Here is a 13,640-nt window from a genome sequence, read left to right on the forward strand (position 1 = left end):
TTAAACCTACTTTGATATTTTCTTTGTTTAGATCGCTCAGCATATCTTGCAAGTCTTCTGCTCTTTCTGAAATAAGAATGATGTCATCTGCAAATCTTAGGCGGTTCAAATATTCGCCATTAATCTTCACACCTTTCTATTCCCAACTCAATCTTCTGAAAATATCTTCTAAACAAGCTATAAATAGATTGGGTGAAATTGTATCGCCTTACCGTACTCCTTTCTCGATTTTGATATTTTCTGTATCTTTATCTAGTCGAACTATAGCGGTACCTTTCGAGTAAATCTTTTCTAAAACTCTTACGATCTGTTCGTTTGTACCCTGTTTGCGTAGCGAGTTTAGTATTGCTATTTGTTCTACTGAATCAAAGGCCTTCTCGTAATCTACAAAAGCTAAACACAGAGGTATATTATATTCTGTCGTTTTCTCGATTAGTTGGTTTATCGCCTGCAAGTGGTCTCGAGTTGAATATCCGCTTCTAAAGCCTGCCTGTTCTCTCGGTTGGTTTCCATCTAAAACTTGACTCAGTCTATATGTAAGGATCTTGGAGAATATTTTATATACGTTTGATAGCAAGCTAATCGGTCGATAGTTACTAAGGTCCTTCTGGTCTCCTTTTTTATGAAGTAAGATCACTATAGCATTACACCATGCATCCGGAACGCTTTCTTGACGTAAGCACTGGGGTACAACTGAGCTAATTTAATATGAGCTAATTTACCTGCGTCTTTCAACAGATCTATTGATATACCATCTTCCCTAGGTACTTTTCCTCGTTTCATAGTTTTTAGAGCAAATTCTACTTCTTCCTTTGTAATCTCTGGTACACTACTAACGTCTACACATGAACTTACTGACTCAACTACGGCCTTCGAGGAGTAAAGCTCTTGGTAAAATTCTTCTATTCTTTTTATCATTTTGTCTCTACATTTAATTATTTCTCCATTTCTATCTTTCAAACATATCATTTGCTGTCTTCCTAAAGCATGTCTGCGCTCGGTCACTTTAATACTTTTACCTTTCCCTTTTTGGCTACCTCCCTTGGAAGGGGGAAAAAGCCTTGGTATATGTATGTATGTATGTACCTTTCCGAATAGTTTCCTCTATTTCATCCATGTTTCTCTTTCTTTTCTCTAATCTCTGCCTTTTGTTGATAAGCTTGTTTAGTTCTACTCTTTCTATTTCGTCTCTCCTGCTTTTAATCTGCATGTTCCTTCTTCTTTTAATTATGTCATTTGTAGCTTTGGAGTATTTGTTTTCTCTAATGTTTTTTGTACTTCCTACTTTCTCTGCTGATTCCTTAATGATATTCACTAAATTCAAATTGATATCTTCCACGCTGTCCTCGTTAGTTCTTAGAGCTTCGAATCTATTTTTAATTTCTAACTAAAATTTCTTATTATTATCCTTAACCTTTGCAAGGCTTGTTTTCCTTTTTTAAAACTAGTTTATTTCTCTCGGCTGTGAAGTTAAATTTAGCTGTGCATCCTACCATTCTATGGTCATTACCTATGTTGACTTTATTTATCACCGTAACATTGCTAACGCTTTTGCTCTCATACATCTCACCTCTGTCATTTCTTTCACCTACTCCAAAGTTCCCAATGCACGTCTCATCTCCCATCTTCTTCCCTACTTTAGTATTAAAGTCTCCTATTACCAAAGTGTACTTACTTTTTTCTCGATCCATTACTTGACTTAAATCATCATAGAAGGACTCAATTGCCTCGTCTGAACTCTGTGAAGTTGGTGCATAAACCTGAACTATTTTTAGAGTGTACCTTTTACACAGCCTAATTAATCACAATTTAAGCTACCCAGTCTGATAAATTACTGAACTTGGTTACATTACCAGCAACACCTCGGTTGATCAAGAATCCTACTCCACTAGATCTTTCTTTGCCCTTACCTCTATACTTGAACAGGTATCTTTTAATTGTATAAACTTTTCTTCCGCTCTTCGGGCTTCGCTCAGTCCTATGATGTCCCACTTGATGTTGTCTAGCTCTTCCATTAAACTCTCCAGTCTGTGGTCTTGGTTGTTTAATGTCCAAGACTTAGATCTGCTTGGACAGTGCTTACTCAGATTCGGTGGCACACTGCCCGTAAGCACACGAGGCAATACGGTTGGACCTTTAGGAGACGATGATCCAGCAGGAACGCCCGGTTTTGTTTTGATTGTGCTATTCATATTCATGTTGGCTATGAAGGGGGGTTGGCAGTAATCTCACCTCCTTGCCAACTGGTTTCTGGTGAGATATTTCTCTGGTGTCACCTTATTCATTATATTCGGTGAAGCCCTATATCTATAGGGTGCCCAATGGTCAGTAGTGAGGAATTGACAGAGATTTCCCGGAAGTGCGCGGTCATTGACCCTATGACGTCACTTCCGGTGAGGGTGTGGCTAAGAGGACGGTGACCTTGACGTCACGTGTAAGGGGTGGAGCTTAGCCGTGACGTAGTATGTCCTCATTGGCCCGTTGTATGTAAGAGGGCGTTTACTTATATTGACCTTGACGTCATGCGTATGGGGGTGGAGCTTATACGTGTCGTAGTATGTCCTTATTGGCTCGTTGTATGTAAGAGGGCGTTTACTTATAGCCCTCCCGCCGTTGATTGGTTAACGTGTGTAATTGGTTGAATTTGTGTGTTAATTGGTTGCATATGTGTGTTATTGGGTCATTGTGATCTTTGTTTTGAATGAAGTAGATGAATGGCTAATAATGTTACAAGCGATTACCCAAGCGTTATACATACAAGGTCTGAGTAATTTATATATATCTGTCGTATTTCACGCTTTGTTTGCGTTAAGTTGCTGGTTGGAAGAGAGATATGAGCTTGTTATCATTCCCCATCTGTGTTCGCATGTGGATATATATATAGATTTTTTTTATTACTCTGTTCCATATTCTGATATCTTTAAAGATAATTTAAGGATATGAAAACTTAAATGAGCAATCTTAATATTATTTTATTGATAAAAGATTACATGTGGTGTAATATGCAATAATTAAAAAAAAAAAAAAAAAACTACACACGCCATTGCAGATTGTTTCATCCAACATTTCCATGGATGATCTTAATATTACATGTTGAGCATTCAATCAACTATATGTGGTACAAACATTATGTTATTAAACTACACATCGTCATCATCCTCATCTTGCTCCAACATATCTTCCCCTATATTTTTTTTTTTTTTAATTTTTATTTCAGTTTCATGATGGGCATCCGCGAATTCTCTCCGAACACGTTTCAGTTTCGTGTTTAGTCTACCTAGGGTGAGAAGAGAACCCACGTCTTCGATTCTGAATGTCTTATTCCTCTTTATTTTCTTCATGTTTTCTTCGATGTCCTCAAGTTGTCCTCTTATCGCACGCTCCACCTCATCCATGATCTCCCACTGCATCGCCATCAATGCGAACGTCACGTCGTGCTTGCTGATCGTTGCATAAGATTTTAATTTTGTCATCGTTCGTTGTATAATTTCATTTACAACTGAAAGTAAAAAAAAATGTTAAATAGTAGCGATTACACATAAGTGCATTGTCGACATTTTTTTTAATATCATATGGAACGAGGTCGAAATCGGAAAGCTTACTTACTTATGTTCACGCATCTCTCAGTTTTACTCATGTCGAACTCTTCCAGAGATGTATATTTCTCCATGGTTATATGTTTCAGCAATCTAGATTGAGGTAGAGCGGGAGATTTTTTGTATGTAAGACCTAAGTAGAAGCAGTCTTATATATATATCATAGTGAAATGTATAGACCTTGGAATTCAAGTGAAAGGTGTATACTAACCCTGGATTTCTCTTTTCTTCGAGGGAAGGTTATTGGCCATTTTCTTCGCCAGACTGCACACATGTGTTATAGAATACTATACCGTTATCATTTGACGGACAAAGTAAATATGTACATGGAGGTAAATAGTTTCCAAAATGTTGATAAATAAATGTAGTCACTTTTTTATCGTTATCTAAAAAGCGCCTTCGTGAAAATGTGCGTGAATTCAATAATATTGCACATTTAATCCCGTTTCGATGTAATATCTTTATAAACCAAACACAGTAACATCCACACACTAAGCTATTCCCGCTTTGTAATCTATAAGTACAATTAATTATTTTCTTATTTGTACAATTTAGATGTAATCCATATTGTTTGAGGCTAATATTAAATGAATCGAAAACATATATTGAATTTCTTATTAGACATATAACAATCCAGTGCCCTATTTCTATTTCACGGGGTAACACATTAAGCACGAAGTAGATATTTGTCCGATTCGATGAAAGTACATGATGTACATCTTCTACGGCTAACACACCTATATATCCCAATTTTAAGGAATTATCTCTTTTACGAATGATTTGTATAATTTTGTCAATTTGTTCCCCATTTATTTTATTACCCCCTACTTTCTAATACAACGTTTCTATCGCTATCGAATTGGAGGACACTATTGCATTCGCCAAATACGCAAACTATGTAATTATCTGATGCTGGTTTATTAAATGTCATACGAATTTGTAAATTACCGTTCAAATTGGGATTCACGCTATCTTTTGTAGGTTCAGGCTCTAAATTAAACGCAATTAGGGTTCGACCTTGATTATAAGCGTCATGCGTTATAACAAGATCTAAGAATATAAGGTCTAACCACTTCCGACCGAATTTCGAGGGAGTTGGCGCAGCGGGCCCGTGAACGTCACCTGGCTGCTCAAAGTGGGGTTAGCGGGTCCTATAGCTGTCAGTGGAAGCTGGTCCGTCGTTCAAAAATGACGTTGCCTTCGCTCGCACTGCTCCACGCAATTAGTTATATTCTGACAAATATTATATAAAAAATATATATAAATATATATAAAATATTATAGTTCCTGTCTATATATATGAATATATAATATATATGATATATAATATATATATATATATATATATATATATATATATAATATATAAAATATTTTAGTTCCTGTCTTCCTTGGCGTTTCACAGTTTTCTTCAGTGTATCACAAAGAGAAAATGGACTCAGCCAAATGACGTCAGAAGCTGCGCAGAACAATTCCAACGGTCTGACCTGTATATTTAGACCTTGCGTTATAAGGTGATTCGCGCTCGCTCCTAACGCGTGTAACGTATTTGCATATAAATCGACATTGTCTTTTTGATCAAAATTAGAATGAATGTTGTATACACTTCTCCCATTAATATGTAGTTCTATATTACTTAACGAAGCATGATGGAAATAAAGTCCGTTTTTATTTATTAACCCGCTGAAAGCCTTCATGTCAATCAGCACTATATATACTAAATTAGGAATAATATTGAAAAATATATTATCCATCATAATGCTATTTTGACCTTTTGAGAGTATGTATGTTTTGGCATGTGTTTTTAGGTAAACATAGTCAATGATTGAGCCGCTCCTCAATGATATATTTAAAGCAGATATTGCTTCTTTGCATGGATAGATTTTTGGTACTATTAATTTACATCTTTCAATATTCAATTTGAATTTCTTTTTGTCCTCAGGACACTTTACTATAAAATCAATCGGCGCTAAATCTAGCCGTATGCGAAGATCCCCGCCATCCAGTAAGTAGTTGTCAATATTAAAAATATCGCACATGAGTGGTCCGGAAAGAGAAACACCGTTTTTTTTAAATGTTCTTAGTGACATGTTTTTCTAGGTTATTCATATTTTGAAAAGTAACATTTTCATATTTATCAATTATACCTGATCCTCTATCGTCTTGAAATAGAAACATATTCCGACCAATAGTCTGTATTTTATCCGGATACATGGTTGTAAGTAGTTTAATGTAAGCCGCGTAATTAAACAGATAATTATTCTCTATTTGAACATCATTGATAAATACTGACACCGATTTGAAAATGGTGTTCAAAGCTCCATTAGGGATAACAATATTATCATCATCTCCTAATTCAGTACTTTCACCATCTGCTTGTGGAATCTTTGTTATACGAAATTTTAAACTTAGATTTGTGTTTGATAGATCGAGAAAGACGCCATCGTTTTTCTGCAATCTGAATTCAATGAAATTGTCAGTGTTTGATCATAATTAATATTTACAGGTAAAATTTCAACATTTTGCCTGTTTTCTATTGAGGTTTCGTATAATCGAAATCTTGAAGGTCGAGGGAACATCTCGCTTATTGCCGAGGTAAAATTAGGTGTAGGACTTCCACTTTGGGAAGCTGTTACAACTTCACCGCTCGCCATGATTATAATGATGCGTCAGATCTAAAGACATCTCTTTTATAACACAAACGTTTACGTTTTCTCACTTTACCACTTCCACCTTTCATAATTCTTTTTTCCCACATTAGTTAAAGATTGAACACTACGATTTCTTAATGTTTTTTTCAAATTTGCATTCTCTTTTTAGATCGTTTAAGACATTATGACCAAATGTAAGTGCTTCAGGAAGTACATATTTTAATGCAAATGGTATTGCACGTTTCGCAATCCCAGACATCCAACTTAGTAACCCAGATCCTTTTTGATAATAGATAGGAGACTTAAATGTAGTAACATCGGTTAATCCTCCACCCTTTTTTAATAAAACCGGGTTTGTAAATAGGGCTAAAAAGTCGTCTTCCGATGGACGGGGACGTGTTAGTCCTCGGACATCCATTTTCATACTGTGTAAAATTGGCAGATTTATTATCTCATAAACACTTTTTCTCTGATATGTAACACTAAAGTTACAGAATTTCCATCTTCAAAAGGAATGTCATCCCCGACCTGATCAGTTATGATCACAGATATATTTTCGATTACATTACTTTGTAAAGGGTTGTAAATCAATACAGATTTGTTCTTAGCAGTAATATTACCTACGGATATGGCGTCCAATATATTCACTTGTTGCCCGTTGAAGCGTGTAACCCCCGCAATATCGCTATAAATCAAAATATAATCAATCAGATTTTTCACCCGAACGTCATACGGAGCCATAATTACTCGTGATTGATTTAATGTTTTTAAACCGTTTTTGAATACAGTATAATGTTTTTCGGGATTAAAACCCAATATCTTAGAAATTTTAGGTGAGAAACATAAATACATTTCATCCCATGGTGTAATTGAGTCAGACTTTTCAACAATATTCACATGTATCGATAACAATGTACGTTTTTGAGGATAAGTATATTCCATTAGAGGATAGTCCTCTGAAAAGAAATGTGAATAATTATTTAGAAAGTTTAATTTTATCATGTTTGTTAATTCACGGTTTACGTGTTCAACAATATCTGTAGCATCACTTGAAATTGTACTTCTCCTGGGAATATATTTCAGAATTTCAGTGTGACTGTTTCCAGATTTACCTATCAATTTTATAAAAGCTTTTTCATCATTTTCTTTCAATGTGTATATATTCTGTGGAAAGAGTATGTTTGCTAAACACACTTCATAGCTTTTTGCAGGATTTAGGATTAAAGGATGAATGCGATTAACAAATCGCGCTGTAGTGTTTTGTGGATATATATCAAAACTCCCCAGCGAGGAAATGTATATGTAATATTGTTCGAGATCATCCATGTTTATGTAATCAGCTCTAAAAGCATACTGTCAAAGAGATATACAAATAGGATATTTAAACTATGGTTCGAGTTTACATATTTTTATTATTAGTTTAAATAAAAGTTGAACAAATGAATCTTAATTTCTACAGTACACTATAAACACAACCCTCCACCAAATAATATATATATATATATTTTAATTTCTACAACCTCCACCAAAAAAACTAATATAAAGCAAAACAAATATATATCTTAATTTCTACATCCTTCACCATAAATGTATCTTACTTTCTACAGTACAGTACACCGCACATTTCTTCATTCAATTGTTGGAGTACAGATTTCTATTTCATCACTTTCATTATTTTCTATTTTTCTCTTTTTTGTCATTGGTAATTCCATAGGTGTGTCAGGTATGGGTTCACTACTGTCCACTTTTTTCTTAGGACCAATCAAAATGAGCGTGATGTTATGTTTAAAAAGTGTTTTCATCGCAAACTTCATAAGTACGGGAAAATAATTTTCATACCACAAGGTACTCTTTTTCAATCCTACACCGCTTGCAACAGGCGCTACCACACTGGTTATTTTCTTTCCTTCGTGAATTTTATGGGTAAGGTAGCACCATAAACTCTCCAAACCTTTCTGGAAAGCGGTCAGACGATTGGGTAGGGTGTCCTCTTGTAAACCTGCAGTATAAGATGCGTCCACGGACGATTTGATTTTCTGGAGACTGGAGGGGTTATTTTAAATTTCAGGTCCGCTGCCATAGTGCGGAGTGAGAGCTGCCAATATCGGCATGGCATCTTTCACGTAGATCTTGACGTCTCCGGATCGACTTTGGGTATCGAATGTAGCCCTTCCAGTGTTGAAGAGTTGTACACGTTCCTTGAAAAGGCCCATGTATGGGTACCGATTTTCCAGGGAAGCGCTAACGCCATACCCCTTTAGTTCAACACAGTTCGTGATGAACAAAATTACAGAGTTAGGGGTGCAATAGTCGTCATCGACTATGTTGCCGTCGTTGTGGAAATGAAGAAGTCTTCCTTCTTCTTTCTCGTAGAGCGTTTTAGAAGTCGTAGCGTCGGATGTCAAACGCGACACCTCTTCTTTCTTGTTCGTATTAGAAGTCATCCTGTTGTCGATTCACTACTAAGGGCTGCGTGTCACCCTTATATTCTGTCACAGAGCAACCGTTCAAGGACGATTACAAGACGTCCTCAATTCTTCCAACTAACTGCAACTCCACCACCCGACGTAGGTCCTCGATCAAGGTTTTACAATGTTCAAACGTGGCTATCGCGTTCTCGTAATCAACAGTTTTCTTATTGAAGTAAACAATTTTCCCTTCCACCTCCGGTGATCGAATGTTGCTTTCGTAAGATGTCTGATTCGACAACGTTAATTTGTCGTAAAGTTGAAAGAGACGTGTCATAATTACCACCTTTTTAGCCAAATGCGCGTTTTTTGTTTGCACGCGGTATAACGTATTAAGACGCACATTTAGCGAATTCTCCTCTTCCTCCTCCCGAGTCTTATCGCTTCCAATCATGATTGCTTCGAATGATGATATTTGCAGAGTGCGGAACTTATATACTCGCCCATTCTCGATTGACGACCGATGCATGTTTTAACATGTCGCAATTTCCTGCGATGACGTCATGATGGGGTGATGACTAATACGGTATCCATTTGTAGGAGGTATTTTTTGTTGTAGTTATATCAGCACGCTTAATTTATTTCCATATTTCATTTTATAAGGTAAGGATTGGGGATATACTAACCTTACCCTTCCTCCTATATTTAATATTCTTTTCACCTTATAGTTTTTTATATAATTCGGCGGCAGTGAAATAAGGTTAAGGAATAATTGTAATTTATGTTCATTTGATTTAGGAATCGCCGTCCCTGGCACAGCTAATAAATTTAGAATTTCTAAAATGTTTAGACCGTTGACTGGAGATAATAAATTACCTGTAAGAGGCCGGTAGTTGTACGAATGGAAATGAGCCTGCCTGCTCGCCTGCTGTTTTGATAACATTGAGGTGACGCTATGTCTATGTAAACACACCGACGGTGGTGACTGTTTTATAATCGATGATGTAATCAAAACTCTGTAAGCGCAGGTTAGCTTCGTTTGACTAATGCTGAGGTAAACGATATTGCTAGTGGCATTGTAATGGCTTTCCGGATTGGTGCAAGGTGGAGAAGGAGAAAAAAAAAAAACTATTGGTGCATGAATTCAAAGTCACGCCCATAAGGAGTGACATTTATTTGAAAAGACATAGGAGATTGGATTAGAAAAATTAGTGACGTCAGACGAAGGTAGCTTAGCGTAGGATACGGGATCTCGTCAGACGATCAAGAGAGACGATATAGAGAGACGATATAGAGAGACGATCTAGAGAGACGATCTAGAGAGACGATGGAGAGAGACGAGAGAAAGAGATCCTGAGTGTAACAAGACGGTGAAATTACAGTGAAAGAAGAAAGAAAATTCACCACCCTTTTATTAACCCAAAGGACGAGAGAACTAGGCACGGGGCCTAGAAAATAGTGAGACTACAGGAAATACAAGGCATTGGGCCTACTGCTTAAGAGGAACTTGAATATTTAGTGAAACTCACGTAACGAAGGCAAGGGGCCTTGAGACGAGTGGTATTACAAGTCAAATATACGTGTGATGGTCGACGACCGACAGCGGTGGTGACAGTGGTGACAAGGGGGTGGCGAAAGTGGTGAACAGCGGTGCGACGAACTGAGTGTTAAACACCTCCGAAGAGAAGTGGCGCTAGATAAACGGGTGAACGAATAACTGGTACAAGAAGTCTACGGGAACGAGACATCCAAAATCAAGAGTGTATTTGTTCCAAGGACGACTACGAGAGAAATCTACAACTTCAAGTAACTGCTACGATGGGAACAAGCATTCTTCAAGATTCTTCAAGGTGATCATCATTTACAAGGCGGTCTTCAAGGCAGAGAGTGTGATGGAGCTAAGGAACAACGTTGACGAATGACAAGGCCGTAGAAGGACGTCAAGAGAGAAATTGACATCACGAAGCGACATCGCAAGCAGCCAGGATAAAGCAAGGTATTAGTATGAGTACCTCTCAGAATTCTAACGTGTTGAGACACGAAATTCACACATCAAATACAAATATTCCAAAATTCACAGGAGATTCTAACACATATGGGGTTAACAAATTCCTCAACCTCATAGACACTCTTATAGTTAGTAAAAACATTACCAATGAGAATCGTAAGATTGAGATTCTCAAGGAGAATATAGATCCAGAGCATGGAAGGGCGAGGTTTGTCATTAACTTCCAGCAAATGGAAGAAATTAATCAATATGATAATTACAAAACGGCCTTTCTCAAACATTTCATGTCCAAATGTGATCAGGATCCTATTAGATCATTGGTAAAAATGATTAAGGAAGTTAGGACAAGTGAAACTGACACAGAGTACTTAGCTAGATTAGATAGATGGTCAAAAGACATGAATTCTATCTTGAAAGATTCAGACTGGATAGAAAGATCTAGTGAGAAGATGAAAATTTCACAGGTAATCAAATTGATTACATTTAGCTTATTGGCAAAGAATTCTGATGACTTAACAGCAGAAAGGCTGTACAAGGATCTAAAATCAAATATAAGTTTAGGAGAAGTAGATTATCTTCTTCAAGGATACAGTGAGACCAGAACAATAAACCCATATGTAATGCCTATAAATCAACAAAGCCAATATAGGAACTCTAGAGAGTTTAAGAAAACAGAAGTAGGACATAGGCGGCATGCTAGAAGTCCATCTAGGGATAGGGATACCAGAATCCTATGTTTTAATTGTAATGCATGGTGACACAGAGCACAAGAATGTTTTTATGGGATTATTTGCAGAAATTGCAAATACGAAGGTCACAATGAGTATCAATGTAGGAACCCTCCATTCTGTATTTATCATAATAAAATCGGACACAGAACTCATGAGTGCCGGAATTTTCGGGTACCCCCAGGGCTAAGAGGAAAACCCCCAGACACAGAATAAACAATTTCAGACCTCCCCATATATATACCGATAGGCGGTATTGTGTTAAATATGGGAATGCAAGGGAGATGAAAGAAACTGACAAACTGATAATTACTGTTGGTAAAACTTCTGTAGGACCTCTCATTGCGGGTAAAGTGTTCAATAAGCCTATTCAAATTTTTATTGATACAGGGTCTGTAGTTAATGTAATTACTAGTAAAGTTTTAAACCAGTTGAACCCAGGAGTGAAAATGTTGGAACCAATCCGTTACACATTGCAAGGTGTAACTGGAAATCAGTTAAAAACATTAGGTAAGATTGAGCTAGAAGTTGCCTTATATACAAATGAACAATTGTACATCCCAGTGATAGTGGTAGAAGAGTCTGTTTTTCCAGGAGATTTATTGATAGGATTTGCAACTATGAGAAAAGAAAACATGGTAATTTGTCCTGCTGACTTAGGAATTTTAGTGAAGTCACAGTTAATCCCATTCTTAAATCAACCAGACTTAAGACCAGTGACAGGAATCAATGAATCCTTAGATAACATTTCTATCTTAGATAGCGTGACCGAGCGGTCCAACCCTACAGAAAGTAAAACAATTTGTGAACCCAACTCAGAAGTTCAGGAAATCCCAGAGATGACTAAATTATCAACCACAGATGCCTTGAGAATTGCAGATTGCGGATTAATAAGGTCGACATTGCTACATCCCATGTCAATTAATAAGGTTGAAGTGTGTTTGAAAGGAATCAATGTAGACTCTGAAGTAATTACAGTCCCAGAATCAGTTAAACTTAAAGGATTGAAGTGGGACTCAGGGATTTATAAGACAAATAAGAACAGAGTAGAAGTATTAGTAATTAATACTATGAATAAAGAGATAGTTTTAAAGAAAGGTACACAAATAGGATGTATTCAGGTGTGTACTAAACCTATTAAGATTTTAAATGAGAATAGTGAGGAGATAGAATTACCAACTTCATCAATTTGTTCAGTTCAAGAAGGAATAGACTTAAGAAATAGATATAAAGAATTATTACAATCAACTAATTGCCCTGAGTTGGATGAAGCTTTATTTGCTTTGCTTATGAAACATAAAAAAGCAATTGCTTTGCCGGAGGACGCCTTAGGCAAAACAACTGTTTTAAAACATCACATTAAGTTAAAACCAGGAACACAACCTATCTACATACCAGCCTACAGAGTTCCTCACTCTAAATTAGCTGTAGTAGATAAACTCATCACTGAAATGTTATCACAGGATATTATTGAACATAGTAAAAGTGAGTGGAATTTTCCGTTGATCTTAGTACCAAAGTCTGATGGGACTATGCGACCAGTTATTGATTACAGGGAATTGAATAAGCACACCATTCGTGACAGGTTACCATTACCCATTATCGGTGACATTTTGAGAAGTTTGGGAACTGAGAATAGATATTTTAGTACTATAGATATCAAATCAGCTTTTTGGCAAATAGAATTGCATGAAGATTCAAGAGAGTTTACAGCATTTTCTACTACAACAGGACATTATGAGTTCAAGAGAATGCCATTTGGGTTATGTAATAGTCCATTAACTTACATGAGATTAATGAATACTATTCTAGATGGATTGTTAGGAAACACTGCCAGTGTATTTCTAGATGACATTTTAATAGTTTCTCAGACTGCAGTGGAGCACTTTAAGAAATTAGATTTTATATTCTCAAGACTAGGAGAAGCTGGGTTAAAAGTAAAACTTGAAAAATGTAAGTTCTTGCAAGACAGTGTCATTTACTTAGGACATAAGATAGACAGACACGGACTTAGTACAGTAAATTCAAAGGTTGACGCTGTCAAGAATTTTCCAGTTCCGACCAATGTAGACAAGGTTAGGAGCTTTTTGGGATTAACAGGATATTATAGAAAATTCATTCAAAGTTATACTGACATTGCTAATCCACTAAGTTCATTGTTAAGAAAGGACTCAAAGTTCATATGGGGACCTGCGCAACAGCAAGCTTTTGACAAGTTGAAAGATAAACTCACGAGTTCACCTATTCTA

At 36.5% G+C, this 13,640-nt stretch overlaps 1 protein-coding gene across 1 annotated transcript in view; it reads left to right on the top strand.

The window, feature by feature from the left end:
- The window catches only part of LOC143033143 (uncharacterized), a 39,280-nt gene extending 33,005 nt beyond the window's left edge, over positions 1-6,275 (top strand). The window contains exons 3-4 of the mRNA XM_076198345.1: positions 5,539-5,601; positions 6,103-6,275. Coding sequence (XP_076054460.1) covers positions 5,539-5,601; positions 6,103-6,275 — 236 coding nt within the window. The remainder of the gene's footprint in view (positions 1-5,538; positions 5,602-6,102) is intronic.
- Positions 6,276-13,640: the final 7,365 nt, after the last annotated feature.

This window comes from Oratosquilla oratoria, chromosome 15 (assembly GCF_046742065.1).
Source record: "Oratosquilla oratoria isolate Oo_2021 chromosome 15, ASM4674206v1, whole genome shotgun sequence".
In the NCBI taxonomy this organism is placed as follows: Eukaryota; Metazoa; Arthropoda; class Malacostraca; order Stomatopoda; family Squillidae; genus Oratosquilla; species Oratosquilla oratoria.